The 18,675-nt window shown below is 40.6% G+C and overlaps 1 protein-coding gene across 8 annotated transcripts in view; it reads left to right on the forward strand.

Annotated features, from left to right (window-relative positions):
* Nucleotides 1-13,531, forward strand: part of PAX6 (paired box 6) — a 17,969-nt gene extending 4,438 nt beyond the window's left edge. For 2 of the 8 annotated variants that reach the window (XM_077820120.1, XM_077820119.1), the window contains exons 3-11: nucleotides 664-705; nucleotides 799-1,014; nucleotides 1,481-1,646; nucleotides 8,052-8,210; nucleotides 9,042-9,124; nucleotides 9,377-9,527; nucleotides 9,664-9,779; nucleotides 12,418-12,568; nucleotides 13,382-13,467. In XM_077820120.1, coding sequence (XP_077676246.1) covers nucleotides 664-705; nucleotides 799-1,014; nucleotides 1,481-1,646; nucleotides 8,052-8,210; nucleotides 9,042-9,124; nucleotides 9,377-9,527; nucleotides 9,664-9,779; nucleotides 12,418-12,568; nucleotides 13,382-13,467 — 1,170 coding nt within the window. Of the gene's footprint in view, nucleotides 1-663; nucleotides 706-798; nucleotides 1,015-1,480; nucleotides 1,647-8,051; nucleotides 8,211-9,041; nucleotides 9,125-9,376; nucleotides 9,528-9,663; nucleotides 9,780-12,417; nucleotides 12,569-13,381 lie in introns of all 8 variants that reach the window. The other 6 variants (XM_077820123.1, XM_077820126.1, XM_077820122.1 and 3 more) reach the window with 6 other exon arrangements.
* The last annotated feature ends 5,144 nt before the right edge of the window (nucleotides 13,532-18,675 follow it).

Consider the following 18,675-nt stretch of genomic DNA (forward strand, 5'->3'; position numbering starts at 1 on the left):
CTCTGCTTGAAACACGCTTTATCCATCTCTGACTGTAAACGCTTCGATTCCTGAACCCCCCGGTCCAGCCTAATAAAAGGATTCATCTGCTGATCTTTTACCAAAAAAAAAAAAAAAAAAACTTTAAAAACCTTTCTTTCATTTTCTTCTGATACCACCATTCCCTGGCGCTCCAGTTAGTTTGCTGTAATACTCTGAATGATACAACCCAGGCTAATCTCAGTTCCCCCAGAGTTGCTTGTGATTTCATGATATCGGAATGCATTTGCCGTTGCTTCTTGTTTATTTTTTTAAAAAGCAACAATAAAACCAAACCCACGCCTCTTTAGCCTGAAATGTAGATTTGTAGACACTAACATGATCTGGCACATTTTGTACATTTCAGCTTTATACCCCTGCCCACTCGCTCCCTCCCAAAAAAGGATTAAGTATAAGAAAATTAAATACAATGAAAACTAGTCTGGCATAATCATTGTGCAGATTTAAGGCATATTTGAACATTAATACTAAAATACATTTTTATCAGATTTTTTTTCCTCCAAATGTTTTAAAAGTATCACATTTGTAGTTTGTAGGGCCACAAATGTAATTTTTTTTTTAAAGAAAGAAAACAATTTTCTAAGTAAGTTCTCATACCATTTAAGGTATATTTTTGTGTTATAGACCCATGCAGATGCAAAAGTCCAAGTGCTGGACAATCAAAACGTAAGCTTGTCATTGTTTAATGCATACTTAAACAATTTTATTTTTGTCTTGAAATTATTAATAATGTGATTTTCTGTCCGCTTCCCTATGCAGGTGTCGAATGGATGTGTGAGTAAAATTTTGGGCAGGTATTACGAAACTGGCTCCATCAGACCCAGGGCAATCGGAGGTAGTAAACCAAGAGTAGCGACTCCAGAAGTTGTAAGCAAAATAGCGCAGTATAAACGAGAGTGCCCCTCCATCTTTGCGTGGGAGATTCGAGACAGATTACTATCAGAGGGGGTCTGTACCAACGATAATATACCCAGTGTAAGTTCATGAAAAAAATCTTCCTATCTGTTGTGTTCAGTGCCTGGTAGCTGTAGCGAGCCTCTGCTTCCTTTGTTTTCATATCAAATGAGAGGATAGTAGTTCACATCATTTGCATGTGGCAGGGGCAGACATTTTTGCATAAAGAACTTGATAAATGCCTTAAAAATCCGAGTCATCCTTTACGTCTGGTCCATCAGGAATTCATAAATATATATGTACGCAAGACTATACCAAGGAAAATCTCTTTGGGTTTATCAATGGAATCTGGTCAATCGCAATACAAAGCGATCAGTCTATGATAGCTGCTTTACTCCGTCAAATTATTATCACGTAATCTCTTTAATTATGTCCAGGTTAAATCAATCCAGAGCCCTGATGCAGAGGAGTGTGGTGATACTGAACTGAAGTCTTGTTATAGGAGTGCTGCACACTACCATTTTGTTTAATGTTGGTTGCCTTTCAGGTATCATCAATAAACAGAGTTCTACGCAACCTGGCTAGCGAAAAGCAACAGATGGGTGCAGATGGGATGTACGACAAGCTAAGAATGCTGAATGGGCAGACCGGGACGTGGGGCACGCGACCCGGATGGTACCCCGGGACGTCAGTGCCAGGACAGCCTACGCAAGGTAAGGCAGATCCCAGGCAGATGCGCTTCTGGGCTTTGCAAAGCTTGTCAACAAAAGGGCGCCTCTCCACACAGCCTCGTCCGAGCTCTCCGATGACACATTAAAAGCACAGGCGAGCATGGACGTTGATTATCTTTGCTGTGAATTTCCCCACAGAAAAAATTGTCAAAGTGAGGTTCGCTACATCCCTGAGGCTTTTAAAAAGGCAGCGGTTTTTGCAATGTCCCCTCCAATGTATCCCTGTTGAAATGAATATTTTACCCTTTTCCAATAAACCCACGTAGTGTTATAGCTAAATCTTCCATTTAAATGCATCGAGAACCACCCTCTTGTAGGAGTATAACAAGCTAGCTCGCTGACAGACTGCGAGGTAAACATGATTGGATCATATTGCGCTTTACTGTCATTGACAAATTATGTGACTGTGAGTAGAACGCATATGGGATGATGGGGAAATAAATGCAGGTGTGTAGTGCAGCTCTAAGGAAGAGTGGGGGCTGATTAGCTGATTGGTTTCCAGTTTGGTTCTGAAATTTTGCATTCACAATCCCGTTTTTTCGGTGTAAAAGTGCCAATGAAATAGCCACGCGGACCTGGCGTATGTCGGGGAGGTGTCTGAACGATTGATTTGATTCTTTACCTTGTCCATCAGCCTATTAATTAGAGTTTCTGCTCAGCATCCAAGCTGGCTTTTTGTGTGAGTGTCTCTAAACCCAGAGAGATGGGTCACACTGTAAGGTAACTATCTCTGTAGGGTTATTGTCCCTCCTCAGTGGACCTGAAACAACTTTGTAAATATAGGAACCTGTTTATCCTGAAGATTAATAGGTATTTGTTGTAGGAATGACAAGGGGATAATATAAAGGATAATGGGATGGTCTGTTACATAGTTAAGATGGTTAATGGCTCCTGTTTGAATGCAGTCTCTGTTCAGGCTCAGACCTTTCCCTGGCTGTGGTCAGTTCTTTAGAAGAGGTGTCTATCCACAACCTGCTTTTTGTTTTCCCCCCGCAAGGAAAAAAAACCAGTAACAGTATGCGGAATATCTGGTACAAAGGATGTTTCTGTCACACGCAAGAATTTGTTATGGGAACAATTCTGTCGCTATGTAATTGCTCATTAGAGATCGTTTTGTTTCTCATTAAGGCGACATGAATAAGCGTCTAGCTGAAGGAGACAGCTGTAGAAATGTTCCACAGGAGACCTCTGGACACGATATGGCACCGCTTGCCAATTAGACATGTCAGTTTTAAGAGAAGAAAACAATCCATGAAGGACACTAGAAAGATAAAGAGCAAAGCTCTCGCCTTTTTTGTCTAATATCATCTCCTTCTTTGGAACTGGGAGAGTCCTAATGATCGCCCGGTGCCTGGCTAGCTGAGAGAGAACTCAGCCGAAGTAATGGGTCCCATCGCCCTACCCGCACATTTACCTGTGGGCTCAGACTTCCCCAGACAGCCTTTCGTGTTCCCGGTTTGCCAGGAGATAGAAAGTGCGTTAGAGAGTAAGCGAGGCTTGCCCTGGAAAGGGAAGGCTAACTAGCGCCCGAGTGCCCTTAATCACTCCCCTAGCCCTTGGAGGGGACCTGCCTTGTTACTGCACGGCCTGGCCCTTTGCTTCTGCGGAGGGGGAATGCGGGTAATGGAGCCAACCGCGGCTAATCTATACCTTGTATATGGATTCGAGATGAGAGGTAGAGTTATATAGAGGACTCTGCATCTACATGCCTGCAGCCAAACTAGCTCGCTATAGCTAACCCATATGGTATACGTATAGAATCTACCCTGTGTACCGACAGCTGTCTAAAATGTCTCTGTGTAACCTATATGTATACAAGTGTCATCTGCCCTGTGTCGCTATCGCTGTTTGGAGACCCCTAAACTGATGTCTCGCCAGCTCACAGACCCGGCTCCCACACTGAGTGGCATTCTCCGTGGTTTTGACTAGCCATTGCTGGTTTCATCGTTCATTTGAATTATTTAGCTGGGTGAAGGTTGGATTTGATCAGGGTGGAGCCCCCACCCAAGGCTGGGTCCCCTCCCCAAATCACCCAGTCAGGCGGAAGGGGCAGGGGGGCGATCTCGCTTTGGGTGCCTGTAGGTGAACTGTTTCGAGTTTAACCTCAGTCTTTAGGATCCTTCTCTCTTTTTCTCCCCCCCCCCTTTTTTTTTCTTGTTAAATCAAATTACAGGCTGTTCAGAGCCCCGTATTGTAGCAACTAAAATGAGTGTCATTTTCGTCAATAGAATTCAAAATTGTTCAGGCACTTTTTTTCCTCCCTAGGTTTTAGAAAACGTGTTAAATGTAGAGATCAGTGCGGGATGCAAAGCTACCCACTCCAAAGAAATGTGTCAGAACAGCACTCCTAAAAGTGAAACCTCCCCGCATCCGGACAGACTTGAGAGTCTGGGTTTGTTGCTAAATCTGAGATTGCCTCCCCCAGCCCTGCACTAGAGAGCCCCTGACAGCTTCTTCCAGACACCCCCTTGCCCAAGCCCGAAACCGGTGGGAGTGGTGGGAAACAGACTCGCCGCTTTCCACAGCGAGTGGGTTTGTAACTGGCCAGAGGCTGATGCGGCCGGGTGACGAGCTTTGCAATGGTTATATAATGCATATTGTAGGGCAGTTGGGATGTCTTTGTCTCATTTTGTTTGCTAGTCTCTTTTTTCCCCCTGCGTTGGAGAATTAGCGTTGGGACTGTTGGCATTGTGTTGACATTTATTGGTGGATTTTGGCTTGTTTCTCGCATAGCCCCCACCCCGTCCCCCTCATCAAAAATGTGTCCGGGTTAAAGAGACACCCTAGCATCAGTCTGAGCTCTATGATACTAAGCAATGGGGAGAGGGTAAAAAATAAAATCAAGCAAAACATTCCCATGCGCATCCAGCTTGGAGCACACCAGCCTTGGACCTGAGTTACAAAGAAGGTGCTGGGGCGGGGGAGAGGAAAGCTCGGGGGGGGGGGCACTCAAAGCAATTGCATCACACAATTAAAACGAATAAAATGGATTTCCTCTGGAATATTCATGCTGGCGCTAATGTTTTTTCCTTGCAGGGCTATGTTCCTGGGTTTTAAGAGTCCATTACTCAGAAAGCATAAGGCAAGGTTAGGTCTCAGAGGGGGACAAATATGGTCTCAATCTGATAAACGCCATGCAGCAGTGAATAAAATAATGGATACATGCGGGCTGACAGAACAAAAAGAGACATCTCTATCCGGGAGAAATTCTCCAGTGATTTAGTGGGTTTAGGGATCACGGAGACACTGTTTCTTATCTCCCCCACCCTCCCCCCTTTATAAGTCTAAAGCCTTCTATAGGATTTAGACACTTTCTCTTTCAACAGATGCTACAATGTTTTGATCCCAGCTCTACAGCTGAAAGGTGCCGCAATTGGTTTGCTATCTTTTTTTGCTTGTTTTCCGCCTCACTGATTAAGACACTAAGAAACTAAGGAATGATTTTATTTCCCAGAGTCTTTTTTCTTCTTCTTCCAGGAAACAAATCCTACAGCCAGCGTCAGATGGTCTAGCTATAGGATAATGGGAACCACATTCACTCGCTTTCTTACGGATTAGGTCTAGAAGGTGGAACAGCCTATTGAGAACGTTTCTAAGAAGGCCCCCTTTTAAAAGAAGACATCTTAATTGTCTGACACTTTAAAAAAAATCATATTTGTTATTCTATGGCGAACCGTTAGTTCGATCAACAGTGTTTTAAAAACACGAGTTTGGGCAAAGGAAGCGAATCAAAGCTAAACTTCCCAGGCGTTGCAAGAAAATGCTGTTTTAAGACAGTAAAAAGCCCTTCATTAAAGCTTTAGAAGGGATGGTTGGCTCCGGAAAAATAATTTTTTTTTTTTTGAAATCACTCAATTTTTAAGTTTAAGATTGAGAAACTACAGTTTATTGTTGCAAGATCCAGGAGTATATTCAGTGATCTGGCTGTAACCTCTCTTTTTGTACAACACGACTTGCACATGAAGGAGGCTGTGCATTAATAGCTGCTGACAAATTACGCGGGCGTTGGGTTTTGATCACTAACCAGTTTGAGCGAAACTAAGGTGCGATGTAGCCTTTTAAAAGAACAAGCCACTGCCGCCAAGGCTGTGATCGGGTCTACCACTCCGTAACCTCAGGTGGCGAGAAATAAACCAGAAAGAAAGGGATTGATTAACAAAAAAATATTCTTTGAAGACATCACTGGAGCCTTGTCAAAGAAACAGAGCCGGGTGCGCAGTGAAAATGCCCTTTACAAGGACGCCTTCCCTAGCGCAGTCCAGCGTCCATGAATTTAAGACGCTCCCTTCTAGTTGTGAGGGTTGCAAGTTTGGCTTCCTCTTCGGTAAACAAGGGTCGGTTTAAAAGTTTGGCTAGGAAAATGCTGCTTAAGAAGCCGGGGGAACTAACAGAGCAGACGGGAAGCCTTTCTAAACGCACCCCCCTCCCCAAATAAAACCTAGGGTATGAACACACAAGTCCTTGCTTGGGAAACACTTCAAAAGTCACCCAGCAACTTCCACTAGTAAATAAAAACAGACCCTTGTGCTCTAATATGTTAGTTGAAGCTTATCTAATCTTAGCTAAGTAGTTTTCTCTCTTTCTGGTGTTGAGTAAACAGGCTCAGTGTATAGAGATGTCCTATTCACAAGTTTAGGGGTGTTCTTTCTTTCTCTTCTCCTATAGAAAGTAAAAATCCTAACTAGCATTGAGTAGCCCAGCCCAGGGGACAGTGATTAATGATAGTAGTGCATAAAGGTTAACATACTTCACTGAAAAGTCTGTTGACTGGGATCCTTGTGATACAATGTGGACCACTGCACGCCTCAAGAGAATCTTTTTGTTGTCCGCCCTGATTGTGTCCTCAAAATTCTGCCCACGAAAGTTTGCCAACCCTCCTGCCCCAAGAGTTTAATAGTTTCCCTTACTCTGCTGGCATTGTGTACCGGTGAAAAGCAGCTCTTTTCTATTCAAGTGTTGGTGGTCATCTCAATAGATCTACAAACGCCCATATGGTGACCCACTGTAGATGAATCCAACTGTTTAAATGGGGGAGAAAGTTTGGGTTTTAAAACATTTCAAAGTGTTTGAAAAGATCCTACCAGATTCTGTCACAATTCGCTTAAGGCTTTGAAGGCTGTGCCTATTGTTAGCTGATTATAAATGATATTACTTTAAAGTTGATTTCCCACAATATTTAAAGGATGTAACAGGAGTGTTGCCATTTATTTTGTAGCATAACTTTTCAAGCAAATTAGCATAAGTAGCCCCTGCCTCCCTTACTCCAGCTTTCATTTAGCAACATCAAAATGTCTTGAAAAATATGCTCTGAAAAGAGAGGGAGAGTTAATTTAGTGACAACTTCTCTGCCTTTACAGAAATGTCCATTCCTTTTGCAAACCTTCCTGAGTGTCTGCAGACACTTTGAAAGACAGCTAGACCAAGTGCACATCTTTCCGTCCTACAGAAATGTGAAAACAATAAAATTTCCCCTTGTTTAATGATAGAAATTACATTAAAAGTGGTGGAAATGCCCTAATTAAAAATGTACCACTTAAATGATATGCCAAACGTTCAGCTGCAGAATAGCATATTTAGCTAGTTAGTGAACTCGCTACTATTTCTTTTAAAATTACATGTTAAATTTTTAAAAGAAATCTTACTTTTCTCTGGTGCAACACATTACAAAGAATGGACAGTCCTTTTATCTAAATATAAAATTCCATTTTCAGCAATTATAGCCTGTTCTTGGTGATGATATAATTACAGCTGTGCTCAGTAATAGGTGTCAAGGCAATGCACACTCATACAATAGTTGAATAAAACTGCAGAACAATGCAGGCACTTCTAAATTCACAACCTTTAAAATGAAATTGACTGTGCAGAATTCAAATAAAAACTGGATAAATATTTTTTAAAAAAGATTACAAGCTTGGTTTGGTTTCTTAATAGCATTTTCTACAAACCTATCAACATCTAATTGATTAGATAGGAATTACTGATTATAGATAATCTGAAATACTGAACATCACCGTTTTAAATATAGCAATAGGTAAATAAATTCTGCAGAGAAAGGAGACTGGCATGGCATGGCTTTTTAGTAAGGATTCAATATGAAGAATGATTTTCACTGGAAATGATTTTTATGCCTCTTTTATTCCAGAGTAAAAAAGGAAAATATAATTATAGTACAGTGAGTTTTAATATTTAATAGTTATGCCAAGATTGGAAAATAAAATGCTATTATATAACTTATGTCATCACTGAGCTATTACTTTGACACTTTAAGTGTGTTTAAGAAAAGTTGTCAGCAAACATGGCTGACCTGGTTTATGATTGAGTATTGCAACTACAGGAAGCTGATAGTTGGGCTTAATGTGTTTTAATGTCCTGTTGTGGTTGTTGCAGATGGCTGTCCACAACAGGAAGGAGGAGGTGAAAACACAAACTCCATCAGCTCTAATGGAGAAGATTCAGATGAGGCACAGATGAGACTTCAGCTGAAAAGAAAGCTGCAGAGAAATAGGACATCCTTTACCCAAGAGCAAATTGAAGCCCTTGAGAAAGGTGAGTGACATTTTCCAACTACTAAAATAGGAGAGAAAAGCAAAATGCATCCTGGTTATGTTCAGAGCTAAATGGAAGTAGGGCATTCGCAGACATTATATACATAGATAGAAAGGTACATAAAATCCATGCTTCCCATCCTTCTGTTTTTTCCTCCAGCATGCTTCAGAGGTTTATTTATAGGCATTTTTATGGCATTCATCACTGTAGTATCTGAACAGCTGTAAAAAGTTTGATTTTAAAGGAAAATACTTAAGAGAGCATTAAAATTACCCCAGGCACAATACAATTCTATTCACAGCTCCCTACCCATCCCTTCTTTAAATACACACCAACTGTCCCCAAGTTGCAGGGCACACTGTGCATGCTGGCTGAATGAGAGTTATGGAACTCCCAGCTGCTGTTCACCCATCCTTGCTACAGGTCCCACTGTGACATGCTTAGGGCCTCATGACCACAAAGATCCTTCACTGGCAGCAAACAGCTGTGTGCCAAGTCACTTGCTGGTGATTGACTCTCAGCTGCTTTGAGTCCTCTCTGAGCAGGGTCCTGGAACCCTAACACTCCCTGAGAAATATTCACATTGGACCCAGTCCCACAAATCCTTACCTATGTGATCTCAGTGGGGACACCTATGTGAGTATGGCACAAATATTGCGCCATTACTAGCCCACACAAATTTCAACTTCACTTTTACGTGACTGTCCTGTAGAATATATAGAGCATGGGAAATGCTAAGAAATGACCTGACGTTTCAAATCTAGCTATGTTAAGTCATTTAAACGAAAAAAAAGTCTTTAGATCTAATGCGACATTGTTTCTTTTTTTCAGAATTTGAGAGAACTCATTATCCTGATGTGTTTGCCAGGGAGAGACTAGCTGCCAAAATAGACCTACCTGAAGCAAGAATACAGGTACTCAACTTCTTGTGCCCTTACATTTTTTTTATGACTAACTTTTTAAGGTACAAGGAGGCCATTGATCTTGATCAAACGTTTGTCCATCTCCAGCTTTGTGAGCATAAACAACAGACATAGGGTTGACTTATACTGAATGGATTGTTATGCTCCAAGTAGGTTGTATGTTAGCATTGTGCCACTGCATGTAATGAATGATTAGGTATAATCTTGCCTATGTAATAATTAAAAAAAACCCTTTATTTTCAGGTGTGGTTTTCCAACAGGAGGGCAAAATGGAGAAGGGAAGAGAAACTGAGGAATCAGAGAAGACAAGCCAGCAACACACCCAGCCATATTCCCATCAGCAGTAGTTTCAGCACAAGTGTCTACCAACCAATCCCGCAACCTACCACACCTGGTAATCTAAGACATATATTCAGATCAATTCATCCTTTCAGGGAACTAAAACATAATCCTCTGAATATATATATATAACAAATGTTATCGAAGCTTAAACTAATGTGTTCATCTCCTATTTGTCTATTTTATTATAGTTTCCTCTTTCACATCAGGTTCAATGTTGGGCAGAACAGACACTGCGCTAACAAACACATACAGTGCTCTGCCACCCATGCCTAGCTTCACAATGGCTAACAACCTGCCTATGCAAGTAAGTAATATACTAAGTGATGAATGGCCAGATCCTCAACTTTGAGTGCCAAAAGGTCCATCAGAAGTCAGCGGAGCTTGGAGTGTGCCAGGAATACAGAGACAGGCCCTCGGTATGAATTAAGGAAGGGATTTTGAAAGGCACAAAGGGCAGTTAGGGGTCCCAACTCCCAGTGCAAGTGAATAGAAGCTGAGTGTATAACGCACCTGTCTGTCTTTGAAAATATTTCCCTTACAGTCCTAGCAGAAACAAAAAGGAAAGAGCAGCAATAACGATCAGTGGAGTGAAGAGAAATTTAAAAGACTAGAATTATATAGTTTGGAAAGGAGAGGAGTTGGGAGGGACATGGTTAAATTATATAAAATAATGAATGGTATTTGCGTGGAGAAGGCCAATTGCACTCAAAATTAAAAAGCAACAAATTTAACATGAAGAAAATGAAAATACCTTGTTAAGAAAAAGAGAATTAACTTGTGGGACTCCTTGCTGCAGTATTATTGAGACAAACAACTTAGTAAATTGCTAAAAGGATTAGATATTTACTGCTCAGGTGCTATGGCTTTGGGCACATTAGAAACACATGAGAGAGAAAGATGTGATTGGCACCTGCAATTATGCTAGCTAAGTTAAGATTCCAAGAACAGTTGATCCTCATGCTTGAAAGCATAAAGTGATCACCAGAAGGGTTAGGAAGGAATCTACTCCTCTGGGGACTCCCCTATAGTCATTTCAGATGCAAAATACAATTTTTTAAATGGTGGGGGCAGGGGCTGGGCATTGTAATTGTGTTGGCCAGTTGTGAGGGGTTTACAGCTTTGTCTGAAGCGTATAGCATTGATCAGTGTGGCAGACAGGATATTAGATTAGATGGGCTATAGATCTATTCCAGTATACTAATTACTATGTTAGTAATTGCTCAGAATCAACCAAATAAAGTTTGGTGCTGCAGGCAGAATCCCTCAATCTTACAGAACAATGAAACAGTTAAACTGTTATTTATTGATATTCAAGGCCTTTGGTGCAATTCATGTCAGTCAGAGAGTGGATGGCAAAATGTATGCCAGAGATACATTTTGGGAGTGCAGGAGACCCTCTTAAACTTCATTCCTCCTTGGGCTTGCCACTTATTACAGAGGCAAAATAATGTTAGGCACCAACTTAGGTGCCTAACTCCCTTAACCCCCTTTGAAAACCCCAGCCTAAATATTCATTGCTGAGGGATAACTGTATAATTCATAAAGGTGGTGACTGAAATGAATTTGTAAGCGGATTGTGCATCATCAGCCTTAATCAATGACAATGTACGTTCTACCATGGCATATTTTATTTACACCATATTCTTTGCAGGTGGTGTGTAGATAGTGTGTATGCATGTAAGGTATATTTGCTTGTGTGGTACAAGGTTTTGTTGTCATGAGTTTGGGGCCAACTGCAGTTGTTTTGAGTAGGGCCCTACCAAATTCATGGTCCATTTTGGTCAATTTCACGGTCATAGGATTTTTAAAATGGTAAATTTCATGATTTCAGCTATTTAAATCTGAAATTTCATGGTGTTGTAATTGTAGGGTCCTGACCCAAAAAAGGAGATGTGGGGGGGTCGCAAGGTTATTGTAGGGATAACACTGCCTTCAGAGCTGGGGATCTGGAGAGCGGCAGCTGCTGGCCAGGAGTCCAGCTCTGAAAGCAGAGCAGCCACTAGCAGCAACACAGAAGTAAGGATGGCACGGCATGGTATTGCCACCCTTACTTCTGCGCTGCTGCTGGCAGGGTGCTGCCTTCAGAGCTGGGCGCTTGGCCAGCAGCCGCTGTCTCTGGCCGCCCAGCTCTAAAGGCAGCGCAGATGTAAGAATGGTAATACCACAACCTCCACTAAACTAACCTCTTGACACCCCCCCTCCTGCAACTCCCTTTTGGGTCAGGACTCCCTGATTTGAGAAACGCTGGTCTCCCCTGTGAAATCTGTAGAGTATAGGGTAAAGCACACAAAAGACAGGATTTCATGGGAGGAGACTAGATTTCGCGGTCCATGACGCATTTTTCATGGCCGTGAATTTGGCAAAGTCCTAGTTATGAGTAATCCACTGACATGGATACCACCAAGAAACACAATGGAAAAATATCTTTGTGTGTGTGTGTGTGAGAGAGAGACAGACAGACAGACAGATGTATACTGGTATACTCCAGTGAAGTTACTTCTGATTTACACCAATGTATGTGAGAGCAGAATTGGACCCACACTCAATCTATCTGTATATGCAAATATCCTGAGGCCTATTCTCCTCTGCATAAGCAACAAGGCCAGCATTTCAAGCTTGGGTGCCGAAAGTTAGGTATCTAAATCCATATCTAGGCACTTAGATAAAATAGCCTTATTTTCAGATACCCTGAGCACCCTCAGCTTCTATTGACTTTATTAAGAGTGGTAACTGGCCAACATCTCTGAAAAGAAACCACTCGTTTAAGGTCCGTAATATGGATTTAGAAGACTAACTTTGGCTTGTTTGTGCTTATGCAAAAGAGGCTAGGACGGTCCAATGAAACTTCTGTGTGCTGGTAGATACCAATAGATGAAATGGAGGCTTCAAATCATTTTAAATTAATAGATTTGTAACATTATTTTGTCCTTTCCTCCCCACAGCCCCCAGTTCCCAGCCAGACCTCCTCCTACTCTTGCATGCTGCCCACTAGTCCGTCAGTGAATGGGCGGAGCTATGATACGTACACACCTCCTCACATGCAGACACACATGAACAGCCAGCCAATGGGCACTTCTGGAACCACTTCAACAGGTAGGTGTCCGTTAATTGCTTCTATGAAGATAAATTTCCCAAAGTTTGGTTTCACCAGTATTCTACACTGTCTTTCTTTTAGACTAATATTCATTTGGTGCTAACCATCTGGCTGCCAAAGGGCCCAAACCTGTTACCAGTGGCTTAAATAGTGGCAGAATTTGACCAAAGGCCAAAATCTAAAACCTTCCTTGGCTTTTGGGGTGTCCATTGAAATCTTATTTTAAGTTGCAACTGAGAGGAGAGACAAAAACTGGTTGCTTAAAGGAAGTGTCCTTCTAATGAAGGTGCGAGAGAATTTTTCTCAGGATAGTCCTGATCTTGCCAAACATGTAGGCATGTGATTAACTTTATTACTATGTGTAGTCCCATTGACTGTAATGGGATTGCTACTCATCGTAGTAAAGTTAATCATCTGTGTAAGAGTTTGTAGAATTGGGGTCTACATTTGCAGATACTATGGGGCAGAGTTTTAAGACATGAGGTTGTCTATTGGGCTGATCTCTTGTGGAGGCTTCAGTGTATTTATAATAAGGGAAACTAATTGAAACAAATGAATAAACTGTTGTAAACAGGAGCAAATTAGACACATTTCTGAGAATAAAAAGGATCGATGGTGAAAACTTAATACTTAATTCAATTCTGTGTTCAGAGGACTTTTAAAACATACAAACAAATCCTAAGATTCTGTAAGTTGGTAGGTTGATTTAATACTTTCCAGAATACAAGAACAACTCTTTAAAACTGTAAAGTAGGAAAAATGTGTTGTATGTAGAAAAGCTAAAAATATATATTTTTCCACTCATTTTTCAGGTCTTATTTCACCTGGTGTGTCAGTTCCAGTTCAAGTTCCTGGCAGTGAACCTGATATGTCTCAATACTGGCCAAGATTACAGTAAAACATGTGTTAATTCCGTAAATGACTATATGGACAACAGTTGGATGTTCAGCAGTATTTTATAAAGGAAGAATGGCTCCTGTACTGCAACTGTGCCCTATTCTGTAACACATGGAAAAGACTTTAACATGGACCTTTGTACACTGAAGGCATTATATCAGTTGGAACAAATCTTCATTTTGGTATCCAAACTTTTATTCATTTTGGTGTATTATTTGTAAATGGGCATTTGTATGTTATAATGAAAAAAAAAGAACAATGTAGACTGGATGGATGTTTGATCTGTGTTGGTCATGAAGTTGTTTAAAAAAAAAAAAAGAGGAAGCCATGATCAACAAGCTTTGCCACGAATTTAAGAGTTTTATCAAGATATATCGAATACTTCTACCAATCTGTTTATAGATTATGGACTGATGTTCCAAGTTCGTATCATTCCATTGCATATAATTAAACCTGGAACAATACGCACTAGATTTATGTAAGAAAAATATCTGTTGGTATTTCCAAAGGTTGTTAACAGATGAAGCTTATGTGCAAACAAGGGGTAAGAGAGAACTTCAATGAAGAAAAGAGTTTGATAGATAAAAGGTAGATTGTGTCTTCGATATAATCCAATTTGTTTTATGTCAAAATGTAAGTATTTGTCTTCCCTAGAAATCTCCCAGAATGATTTCTATAATAAAGTTAATTTCATTTATATTTGACAAGAATATTCTATAGATGTTTTATACACATTTTCATGCATCATACATTTCTTTTTTGGTCGGCAAAAGTTAATTGTTCTTAGATATAGTTGTACTATTGTTCACAGTCCAATCATTTTTGTGCATCTAGAATTCATTCCTAATCAATTAAAAGTGCTTGCAAGAGTTTTAAACTTAAGTGTTTTGAAGTTGTTCACAACTACATATCAAAATTAACCATTGTTGATTGTAAAAACCATGCCAAAGCCTTTGTATTTCCTTTATTATACTATTTTCTTTTTAACCTTATAGTGTGGTGTTGCAAATTTTGTTACCCTATTAGGTTAACACTATATATTGACTAAGTGTTAGTCTGAATTTATTTTCAATTTTCAATATTTGAGGTCCTCAAAGAAATAACTTTATGGACGTTATGACTCAAGCATGCTGTAATTTGGGTTGAAAAGATTATAAATTCATCTAAAGTCAGCACTCTATACAACGGTCTGCTTACATAACAGTATTTATGAAAGAGGAAAACGTTTTCCAATTTCCATAGAGATTTATAATTAAGCGCTAAATGAACTCAACAATATAGCAGAATTTTCAATGGGGATTGGAAATCATTTTCCTCTTACATAAATATATGTATGTTTATGAAATATATGTTCCATTTAGGATGTTTTTTAAAAGCAGCTGTGTTTGTAACAAAAGCAAAGTTCTTTTGGAAAGCTAATACCAGCCCTTTATACCTCCACACAGCATAATCTTAATGTAATTTTCCACTGAACCTACAACCTGGTTAATATCTCAACATGCTTTATGTGAGGGTTGCTAATGTGGATGTGGGTGGAGAGCGGCATGTCAAGAAATAATGAGAGAAGACAAATCAAGGCAAGAGAAGGCAACAACAATGCAAACTGTGACTGGCTAGCGAAAGCTAAAAGCCTTCAGTTGTTGGCAGCTAAGTCTAAACATTCTCACATCTATGAAGCTGCTTCATTGTAGTCCAGTTGTTACTTGCAATGCTGCAATGAAGAACAGATCTGGTGCTTCAACCCTTCTCCCCCCCCCAACCCCCCCGCCCAATTCACAGTGAGTTTTGAGTTTGTTTTATTTTGCAGGCTGCGCAGTCCAGCACATAAATAGATACAGAAAACACTTCACTGTAAACTTTAACTAACAGAAATTGTGGTGCTGAGTGAATCACTACACCGCTGCCAGGATTAAAGGCATCTAAACACACAATCCTTTAGGACAACGATATGTTCCATTCAAAGCACAATATTATTTTTAATAAAAGAAAATTAAAAACCTGACAGGAGCAGAAATGTATGAAAGCTAAACAACATTAGATTAAATCCTCCTTTTTACTGATATTTGTCTATTACACTTAATAGTTCTAATTGCACAGAAATTACCAGCTATAAACTATTGATTTAAAAGGGAGATTTTTCATTTAAAAATTCATTTTTTTATCATTTATACATTTCTGATGGCTACAGTTATTGTTTTTATATATGGATGGCTGCATACTTATGCAGACTAAATTGTGTATATTGTTATATGCAAAGGTTCATTTTATGTGTGTGTGTGTGTTTGCACACTCACACGGTATCTTGATTAGTAGGCCTAAATCAGATTACTAGGACTATAAATGCTAGCCTCAGCACCTGCAATTAATTGTGCATGGGATTTATTATGGGAGGTCAAATGAAGACTCTGTGACTCCCCTTTAAAAAGACATGACCTGCGTGTATATGGTGTATTTAATACTAGCTAGCACACATATTTGCGTGTGTATTATGTAATATATACAAACACATGCTCACACACACACATATATACATGCTAGGTGAAAGCTCGTACAGGCGTACTTTGTAAAGTGTAAAAAAGCTGAAAATGGCTGAGAACTTAAACATTGGATGGTAATAGAATGCAAAGGCCAGTGATGGTAATATTTTAAACAAAAAGGGCTCTTAACCATGCTTGTAGCTGTTTCCATTGCATCACATTGACTCACCAGGCATTCTAGGCTGCAGAGTAACAACCCTGGAACCTCTCTCTCCATAATATGAGAGTTGGAGACATAGGGGGAAATGACTGGCATGTTTGCCAGCGCATGGATCTCTCACTATCACATATAGTCTAATTCTCTTCTCACAGAGGGTTTTGCACTAGTGTGTAGCACCACTGGCAATTCTCCTGATAGATGCAAGTATGAGCTGAGATGTATATATCCGATCTATGCTGTACAACTATTTGTGTCTCTGTTAACATAGGGTCACCATGGAAGTAGAAACTGAACTGTAATGTGTTCTATAAGGACAGTCTATCTCTCTTACTCTCTCTCACACACACACACACTTGCATTCACGCTTTTCAATCTGAAGGACAGTTTCATGTGAGAGTTTGGTTAACTATAGCATGGAGGCAACATTTCTGGCTCACGGGCTAGTTTTCCTGTCCCTGTAGATGGTGCAGGGGGTGGAGTGGGGGGGGGGGGTCCACTGGGGAAAGTCCCTGGCTGCTGCACATTAGGGAGAAGTTAGGGCAGTTGGTCCCTGAGCAGTGCTTGGCTGGAAGGGCTGCTACGCTCTGTGCCAGGGGGCACTGTGGGTTATAGTGCTCGCTGTGGAATGCACTGGAGGACATGTGTCTAGAGTCCTGTCAAGACCCTCTTCCCTAGGGTGGGTGGGGGAGTGAATACAACCTCTCAAAATGTGTGAGCTCTAATGCCAGTTCCTGGTTGCTTGCTCAAGGGCAGGCTAGACCTCAAAGCAACCCAAGTATCTAACTGGGCACAGAAAGCTTTCCCAGTATTTCAGAGCGAGAGAGAGAGAGTGTGTGTGACAGACGGAGAGAGAGAACATGAGAATTATGTGCTTCTTTACCAGGAACCAATAGAAAAAAGGAACTGACAAGTAGTGCATAAATTAAACTCTTCAGTGTGCTCGGAAGAGCATCTAATGACAATTTTCATTATCCTTAATGAATCCAAAATTTCACTTTATCCTTCTACAGATGTATTATCCAAGAAGATTGAAATATACTATAAAGCATCACTCAGCGTCACTCAGATATTTCTGTCAGCCTGAGCCAGTTCCCATTGAAATGACTGGGAGTTTAGCCAATGATTCCAATAGAAATATGCCTTTTCTGTGCATTGGCTTAAAACCCGCCCTGTATTTCATAAGGCCACCTTACATTTCATTTATTAGCCCATCCAGACGCTCCCAGGCCATTTCTTAGTTACAGGCTCAAACAGGAATCCGCATGTGAACACTGGCTTATTAATACTGTATGTTGTATTGCAAATATTCTGTTCTAGCTACGATACTGACAGCTACAAGTGAAAAGCATAATAACCCAAACAGTTTTACTATATACGGTATATCTTTCAGGTCTGTGCCCTTTACAGCCTATATACATAAGGGAATCACTTCTGAAGCACACTGCTGAGATGCTGCTTTTAATTGTTTCTAAAAGGGGCACATGAGTCAAATGGCACCTATTTAAATGAGCCAGGAGGAGTCACGGTGCAATCCAGATTGTAAAACCTATGGTGGAGGTGGAGGTTGGGAAGGGAATTCCGCCATTACTTTTTAACTATAATTTCTTTATTTACAGGTAGAAGGTGAACAAAATAATGCTGGATGATGTCAGATTGGTTTAATCCAATCAGCGTGATATGAAGTACATTTTTCAGGAGGCAGCATTGTATTGCTGCAAACAACAGACTAGGACTGATAAAGAACTCGGTTAGCTCTTGTATCTATGCTCCCTGCTGGTAGTAAGCGCTCTTGGGATATTTTATTCTGATTGATTTATCATACGGTATTATAACTGAATAAAATGTACTATTTAATTTTCTCTAACAGCCACAAGCCTAGCTTTATTTTAAAGCTAAGCTTCTCTCTGCATTTCCTTGTTGGTAGTATAAAATTCAATGGAGACACTTAAAAATGCCTTATTTATTTTGCCAGTTCACTTCCACTTGCCCTTAACACCAACAGGAGTCAAGTACTGCTCCAAGTGCAGCTAAAGAGGCACTTCTGCTCCATCTCCAGCTGTGTTAGTGCTAATTCAGGCCCACAAGGTCATAGCACCGCCTTTCACTTGTCCCTTTCTTAAAAGGAAAACTGCATTTTGCTCAGCCAGGCAATCTGGAAAGAAAGGTTTTCATGACAATTGGCATGTCTGAGACTTCTCCTGGTGATGGCCCTTTTTTCAGAAAAGTGGCCTGGCAGGAAGGCATGTTCCATACCTTGTGAGTTTCAGATTGCTGGGCCAAAGGAAGTGGACAGAGTGCTTTTAAAGGACTCCTCATCAACAAGCGACCTTCTTGGTTAACGAACAGAAGCCTGCAAACCTGTTCCTAAATCAGTACCTTTGGTTTTTAATCACAAATATAATGCCTCTATGGTGGGGATTCTTCTTAAAGAAGTGGCGGTCATGGCTCACATGGGCAGGTGTGCAATGAGGTAATAATATGAGGTAGTAGAGTAGGAAAGCACAGCAGAATT

This window comes from Eretmochelys imbricata, chromosome 6, assembly GCF_965152235.1.
Source record: "Eretmochelys imbricata isolate rEreImb1 chromosome 6, rEreImb1.hap1, whole genome shotgun sequence".
Taxonomy (NCBI): Eukaryota; Metazoa; Chordata; order Testudines; family Cheloniidae; genus Eretmochelys; species Eretmochelys imbricata.